General features: G+C 39.0%; 2 protein-coding genes across 4 annotated transcripts; both read left to right on the top strand.

The window, feature by feature from the left end:
• The first annotated feature begins 42 nt into the window (after nucleotides 1-42).
• On the top strand, nucleotides 43-7,183 carry LOC108253447. Its single transcript, XM_017447422.2, has 3 exons — nucleotides 43-694; nucleotides 1,944-2,349; nucleotides 6,362-7,183. The coding sequence occupies exons 1-3, from the start codon at nucleotides 687-689 to the stop codon at nucleotides 7,151-7,153; spliced, it is 1,206 nt and encodes a 401-aa protein (XP_017302911.2). The 5' UTR covers nucleotides 43-686; the 3' UTR covers nucleotides 7,154-7,183.
• LOC113470767 lies at nucleotides 4,415-6,363 on the top strand. 3 transcript variants are annotated; one of them, XM_026829465.1, is made up of 3 exons: nucleotides 4,415-5,206; nucleotides 5,999-6,181; nucleotides 6,222-6,360. In XM_026829465.1, the coding sequence occupies exons 1-3, from the start codon at nucleotides 4,745-4,747 to the stop codon at nucleotides 6,333-6,335; spliced, it is 759 nt and encodes a 252-aa protein (XP_026685266.1). In that variant the 5' UTR covers nucleotides 4,415-4,744; the 3' UTR covers nucleotides 6,336-6,360. The 3 variants fall into 3 exon arrangements, with proteins under 3 accessions (XP_026685266.1, XP_026685264.1, XP_026685265.1); XM_026829463.1 differs by having other exon boundaries at nucleotides 5,999-6,363; XM_026829464.1 differs by having other exon boundaries at nucleotides 4,415-5,209; nucleotides 6,002-6,363.
• Nucleotides 7,184-7,622: the final 439 nt, after the last annotated feature.

Below are 7,622 nucleotides of genomic sequence, written 5' to 3'. Positions count from 1 at the left end.
TAATAATAATAATAATAATAATAATAATAATAATAAAACGGGTGTATATTTACGAGCAGAGCTCTTTTTACAAAATGTCACAAATAATAACAAGCAGGGTCCGTCCCTCCGGGAATTTTTAAGCCCGTAGTGATTAGAGAAAATCAGTACCTATGTACCTACCTAATTTGTTTAATATTCAGTTTATTATTATTCTTGATTTGATGATTATGATGAGTAACATCATTTCTTACAAATATAATATTAAACAAAACAAAATAAAGCAAGGTGTGATAAGATCAATAATGAATAGCCCTAGTAGAAGAACAAAGCATTGTCATCTCCCTCATCTTTTCCCTTGTTTACAAGTGGTCAGTGTTTTTGGTGGCTGACATTTGGCCTAGGCAAGTGCAAGTCTTTGCTTTGTTGTGAGTGGAGAATATTTTTGACTGTCAGCCCCCCTAAGTCAGCTCTAGTCATTCCAGTCTGATTTGATTCAATTTAGGCAGCTAACCTACCATTAGAGGCAGATCTGTGATGTTTGTTCATATTATGAATAGTGTCAACCTTTTCAATACTAACACATTTCTCTTCTTTTACAGAAAGTATTCCATTGTCTGCACAATACTCACCCAAAGAAAGTGGTCAAGCCTCATTTAAAGCACACAAATTGCAGATCCCAAGTGACTCTAAACGTTAGACCTCGAATGAAGAGGTAGGTAAATACATACTTAAGTGTGAAGAAATTTTTTTGTTCCCCAATGTTGCCCATCTTTCTTTGATGGTGAAACTTTTTAAACAAAAGCTCAGTGGTAATGTGCTTGCTTGTCATGTACAAGGTCCTGGGTTTCATTCCCAGAGTAAAAAAAAAGATTGCACTTGTATTTTGGTTGTAAATATTTTAATATTTTCAATGAGTTACTTTCTGGTGTTCTTATGTTGAATGGGAAGTATTGTGTCTCTTCTCGCCCATCTGATGAGGGACAAACTATGGGATGGGCATGCTATGACACAGACCACAAGAATCTAATGTAGCAGTTGTTTGTTTCATAGCTACAAAATAAAAATGACCATGACGACAGGCATGGTAGTTTGTGCCCTGGGCATATTCTTTTAGTCTGAGTCTGCTTTCCCCAGGCCTTGATGGAACCTAGAAGCACCCTCACTGGTATATTTCAACCTCCTTAGTTTCTTCAAAATTCACCTGCAGCACCTCTAAAGAGTGTGCATACTCAGGTTGATTCTGAAGAAAGCTGTGAGTTCATATATTGTTGTATCCATGACAACCACAATTCAATATTTCTTTCTTTTTTCTTTTTTTTTTTTTTTTTAAGAGGTTTTGACAGAGGGAACTGTAACTGCTATGGTCTTATCGTCCCGAAAATCGAAGAGAAGGAAGACAGGATAGGAGAAAGCCAGCCGGTCCGAGAACGAACATTATCCCATCAGGATAACATCCGCCCCGGGCAGGAATCGAACCCGCGGCCTAGCCCTTACAATCAATATTTCAATCGATATTGTAAGATTTTCCCAGTCCAGCTTTCAATTGCATTTTTCGACTCAATAAAATGGTCTCTTCCCACATAGTTTTTCCCGTTCAATCCTTACACTCGTCTTGTCATTTCTTACACATTAAATTCATAAAATATATTATCCCATTAAGAGGATACCAAAAGGTGCCATCCAAGCCAGAGAGCTCGCTCAGGACCCCCGAACCGGAGGGGTCGAGGGAGCAGAGATACAATGATCGAAATTGGTGGAGAGGCTTCGTGCATCCACCCGTCCCATGATGGAAAGATTATGGATTAATTGATTGACTGTTGGCTTAAGAGCTAATACATAATAGAATTTTATATTGTAATTTAGTTTTAGTAATTATCTATTGATTCGCATAGCTATTTGTGAAGGAAGGCCCCCTTTTTTTCTTAACCTAATAAAGTTCCCCACTGTCTTTCTAATTTCAGGAGCAAGGATGTGTATTTCGAAGAATACCCATGTCAAGTAGACATCAGATGGTGTCACAACCATTCGTTGGACAATGCTGAAGCAATGAGATTTAAACCTCAATCTGCACAGCTAAAGGAAAAGTTCATGGAGTTTTTCAAGAAAGGCCATACTCCATCATCTGCATATGAGACACATCTGTTGGATTTACAGAATGAGCATACACCAGAAACTTTCTTCCAAGCTATGGCTGATGGCAGCCTATGTCCCACGAAAAAGTGGTGCTACGACACTTATTATAAACTCTTTGGTGAGAAGTATGGTGATGCCACTGGTGATGGCATGGTGGAGTCCTTGAGGCAGGCTGTTGAGACCTACAATGCTTCAACCAAAGACAAATGTGCAGTTTTGTCAGAAGATGGTGGAAAATGAGGACCAACGGAATTTTTCTTTTTCTTCTACGACTTCTAGATACCGAGATAAATCGATTTAAAAAATACCGGTAAATCATGACTCACGGTATACGCTCCCGTAGGCGATGACGTCATAATTCATGACTCCCGCTTCGTTTGTTTGTGCGCAAGCGTTTCTGTGCAATTTTGACATGAAATCTGACGTCACAACTATTTTAACTTTTTCATTAGAAAGGCAATTAAAAATTGAATTTTCAGTAGGCGATGACGTCATAATTCATGACTCCCGCTTCGTTTGTTTGTGCGCAAGCGTTTCTGTGCAATTTTGACGTGAAATCTGACGTCCCAACTATTTTAACTTTTTCATTAGAAAGGCAATTAAAAATTGAATTTTCGACCTTTTAAAGTTAATTTTTCGGAGTTTCGACCTCAGATTTGGATTTTTCACAACTTTTTACGTAGGAATCGACCTTTTATTAATAACAAGCAGGCTCCGCCCGCTTGCGCGTGGCTAAGGCATGGCCGTATGCATAGAGGCATGGCCGTAGATGACCGTAGCGTTACTTACCGTATCATACCGCACCTGACTATACTTGACTGTACCTAATTGTATCTGACTGTTCCGTACCGTATCGTACTGTAGCTCACCGTACCGTATCGTACTTGACCGTACCTGACTATGTCGCATCGTACCGTACCTGAACGTACCGTATCGTACCGTACTTGACTGACCCTAACCGTACCGTGCCGTATCGTACCATACCTTACCTGACCGTAACGTACGGTACTGTACCATTTTACCTGACCATACTATTTTGGCACCATATTATACTTTTATTCGTTTTCGTCCCTAATTTGGGCACCACTGCGAGTTTTGAAAAATCCGTTCTTAGGACACCTTTACTTACTAAAAGGCAAGACAACTATCTTACTTACAAACTTCATGTAAATTGACCCAACCGTTTTGGCCATGGGTCGATTTTTATTATCATCTTACTAAAAGGCAAGACAACTATCTTACTTACAAACTTCATGTAAATTGACCCAACCGTTTTGGCCATGGGTCGATTTTTATTATCAAAATCGGTCCAGCTGTTTCGGCTGTGCGTTGATTATGAATGAATGAGTCAGGGTTTACTCTTTTATTAATATAGATATTTTCCCAATTGCAACTCCTCCATTGCATTCATAGGTACATTCTACATTAGTGATTAGTATCAGCTTGGAGTGCTTGGACAAAAGAGTCTGAGTGAGGTCTACACTTTACAGAACTAGTAGTAATTATTATGTAGATTTCAATAAAAGTACCTTTAGATTATTTTCTACTCGATTATTTTCCAACTCGAGTTGTCACTCGAGTGGAAATTAATCGAGTTGAATATTTATTCCTGGAAATTACACCGCGCCGTGCCGATTTCTCACTCGAGAGAGTCGAGAGTCCAGTAGGCGAGCGAGTCGTAGATATTCGGGTTTTCGTTCGGAAACTCTCGGCATACGGGTATACCACTTTAGGGGATGTATGTTGGAGGCGTTGATTCCACCTGTGAATAACTCGAATCCCCTAAGAGAATATGTATGTAGAGAAAAACGACGGTATTGACTTTGCACAAGAACTTGTTGGTTTATTTAACACAGAAAAGGCACTAGGAATAGTAAACTAGTTTCCCTGAAACTAGGAAAAAGGAAAGCCTCCGGAGAGGGAAATTGGTAACAATTTTCAACTTGGAAAAGCGCTGTCGTCTTGGAAAATTCGAAGTCCACCCTGGGCTCTTGGCACTTTCTTGCCTTTTCCCGGTATTTATAGTGTATACGGCAGTATCGCTTGGTGCTGGGAGTCTGTGATCTTGTGTCAGATCTAGAGCGAGATCTCCCCTGCTGCCTAGTCATAAATTTCTCCAATGTCATGGTAAGCTGTGCAACTTGTTGTGTGAGCAGAGTTAGAGGGTCCTGGGATGGACCAGCGGAAGGAGACGGTGTGACAGCTGAGACTGTGGGAGAGGGTTGCACAGAGTGCATCTTATCCGCAATGTCTGCCTGCCACGTCAGGGTCACCACTTTAGGGGATGTATTCACAGAGCTTTATCACAGGCTTTTGGAAAATAACACAGCTAAAAAGTATGGGCACTTCATCAAGTACTTGCAAAGATATGGAGACAGAAGGAATGAGTGGTGCATGTTTGCTAGATCAACTCTAATGTTGAGGAGCAATCATACAAACAACTACAGCGAAGCCACATTCAGGGTAATCAAGGACAAAATATTGAAGCGAATGAAGGCATTCAGTGTTGTCCATTTATTTGACTTCATGATCAATGCTGTGCCACAATATTATGAACTAAAACTATTGACCATAGTAAACAACAGAGTGGAAGTCAAAATATTATATCAATTCAAATGCAATTGACAACATGGTATGCAGCCAAATTGATGCAAATGAATACTCTGTCCAATCTAAAGACAACTCCTATTTCGTCAATTCTGAGGTTGGTCACTGCTCCTGTCAAGTTGGATATGATGGTAGTCCTTACAAACATCAGTTAGCTGTAGTGACAAAGTTTAATTTGTCATCAAAGCAATTCCTGCCATTCAAGGATGAAGAAACTAAAAGGAAATCGTACTTCATTGCCACTGGCCTCCATTTGAATGAATACAGCAACTGGTGTAAAAAATTACAAGTTCACTCTAATGTTACCCCCTCCACTGACTCTAGCATGATTGATGGTGAAATTTGTGTATCAGAAGTTCTTGAGAATGTTGAAGTATACACAGATGAACTTGAAGAGGATGATGAAAAGATAAAATGTCTGGAACTTTTGAAAGAACAGTTTCAAATTATTACAAAAAGGGTCACTGAAAATTTCCCTGCATATAAACCAAAATTTTTTTTGAAAATAAGACTCACAGCCGGTGCAGCGGTTGATCAACCAATCCACCAAATGACAAAATAAAAGTTTTTTTTACTAAACGCTTGATTTTGACTTTCCACCAAACTAAACGTTTAGCTCTTGAGATCCACCACCTCCTCGAGCTGGTTGATTCGATTGGTGACGCACTTTTTTTTGTGGTGACGCACTTTTTTGTTTATTTTCAAGTTTTCAACGAGTTTTATAAAAATATAAAGCTATAACATTAAGGTTGGGCTAGTAAAAGATCCAAATTTTTTGAAATGATAAAAATTGAGTTTTTTTTATCCACCAATCCACCAGTGTTACATCAACCGGTGGACTCTAGCCGGTGCAGCGGTTGTGGATCTTATTTTGAAAAAAAACTTTTGGAATAAGACTCACAGCCGCTGCACCGGTTGATCAACCAATCCACCAAATGACAAAATAAAAGTTTTTTTTACTAAACGCTTGATTTTGACTTTCCACCAAACTAAACGTTTAGCTCTTGAGATCCACCACCTCCTCGAGCTGGTTGATTCGATTGGTGACGCACTTTTTTTTTGTGGTGACGCACTTTTTTGTTTATTTTCAAATTTTCAACGAGTTTTATACAAATATAAAGCTATAACATTAAGGTTGGGCTAGTAAAAGATCCAAATTTTTTGAAATGATAAAAATTGAGTTTTTTTTATCCACCAATCCACCAGTGTTACATCAACCGGTGGACTCTAGCCGGTGCACCGGTTGTGAATCTTATTTTGAAAAAAAAACTTTTGGAAAGATTCAGTGAAATCTTTCGTCAAGTCATGCAAAACTAATATCCAGTCTGAATCAAGTTTGGTTTCTGCCCTTGCTTCTTTTGGTAAATACAACGGGGCTGGTAGACCCTTAATAAAAAGAAATTTACAAGGTGGCAGAACCATAGGTGTCCAACCCACAGCTATAGCAAGAAGAAAGCGCCCACTATCTACTCGCCATGTTCTCAATTCTGGTAGACCACCTAAAATCTCACGTCAAGAGCATGGATATTCTCAACAGAAAACCACTTTTCCCAGTCTTCCAACACAGACTCAGAAAAATAAAAGAAATCCGCATTCTTTACAGGCTTGTGTGACTACCAATAGTTCCTTAGGTAAATAACTCTCTGTTGTGATCTGTAGCCCGCTGTCCAAAAGAGTGCTTTCACATATGGATGTGGAGACATTGTACGTTGATAGCAGTGGAAACATGGACCGCCACAACACACGTGTGTTTGTCATCAATACATCGTCAGCAGCAGGTGCATTGCCCATTGGCATTTTTCTTACATTTTCGGAATGTGAGGAAGCTATTACTAAGGCCCTACACACTTTTATGGATTTGGTCAATGCGGATTACAAATGTGAACCTAAATGCATCATTACTGATGACTGTGCTGCTCTAAGGAATAGCTTAAGAAGCGTATTTCCGAACTCAACTGTGTTGCTTTGCAAGTTCCATGTTCTACAAAGTGTGTGGCGCTACGTATGTGATGGCAAGAACAGTATTCACAAAAATGACCGCCAATTTCTCTATCAGAAATTCCAAAACCTATTAAATGCCAAAACTGAAGAAAATTTCACAGAGCTTTATCACAGGCTTTTGGAAAATAACACAGCTAAAAAGTATGGGCACTTCATCAAGTACTTGCAAAGATATGGAGACAGAAGGAATGAGTGGTGCATGTTTGCTAGATCAACTCTAATGTTGAGGAGCAATCATACAAACAACTACAGCGAAGCCACATTCAGGGTAATCAAGGACAAAATATTGAAGCGAATGAAGGCATTCAGTGTTGTCCATTTATTTGACTTCATGATCAATGCTGTGCCACAATATTATGAACTAAAACTATTGACCATAGTAAACAACAGAGTGGAAGTCAAAATATTATATCAATTCAAATGCAATTGACAACATGGTATGCAGCCAAATTGATGCAAATGAATACTCTGTCCAATCTAAAGACAACTCCTATTTCGTCAATTCTGAGGTTGGTCACTGCTCCTGTCAAGTTGGATATGATGGTAGTCCTTACAAACATCAGTTAGCTGTAGTGACAAAGTTTAATTTGTCATCAAAGCAATTCCTGCCATTCAAGGATGAAGAAACTAAAAGGAAATCGTACTTCATTGCCACTGGCCTCCATTTGAATGAATACAGCAACTGGTGTAAAAAATTACAAGTTCACTCTAATGTTACCCCCTCCACTGACTCTAGCATGATCGATGGTGAAATTTGTGTATCAGAAGTTCTTGAGAATGTTGAAGTATACACAGATGAACTTGAAGAGGATGATGAAAAGATAAAATGTCTGGAACTTTTGAAAGAACAGTTTCAAATTATTACAAAAAGGGTCACTGAAAATTTCCCTGCATATAAA

The sequence above is a fragment of the Diaphorina citri genome, unplaced genomic scaffold (genome assembly GCF_000475195.1).
Source record: "Diaphorina citri unplaced genomic scaffold, Diaci psyllid genome assembly version 1.1 scaffold1814, whole genome shotgun sequence".
NCBI lineage: Eukaryota > Metazoa > Arthropoda > Insecta > Hemiptera > Psyllidae > Diaphorina > Diaphorina citri.
Note: the sequence above shows the minus strand (reverse complement) of the source record. Positions and strands in the feature narration are given on the sequence as shown.

Coding starts and splice junctions, on each gene's coding strand:
- LOC108253447 (XM_017447422.2), top strand. Junction 2,350..6,361: donor TTTTGTCAGAAGATGGTGGA/AAATGAGGACCA, acceptor TTAGGTAAATAA/CTCTCTGTTGTGATCTGTAG.
- LOC113470767 (XM_026829463.1), top strand. CDS start 4,745: ATGGTATGCAGCCAAATTGATGCAAATGAATACTCTGTCCAATCTAAA. Junction 5,207..5,998: donor CTGAAAATTTCCCTGCATAT/AAACCAAAATTT, acceptor AAAAACTTTTGG/AAAGATTCAGTGAAATCTTT.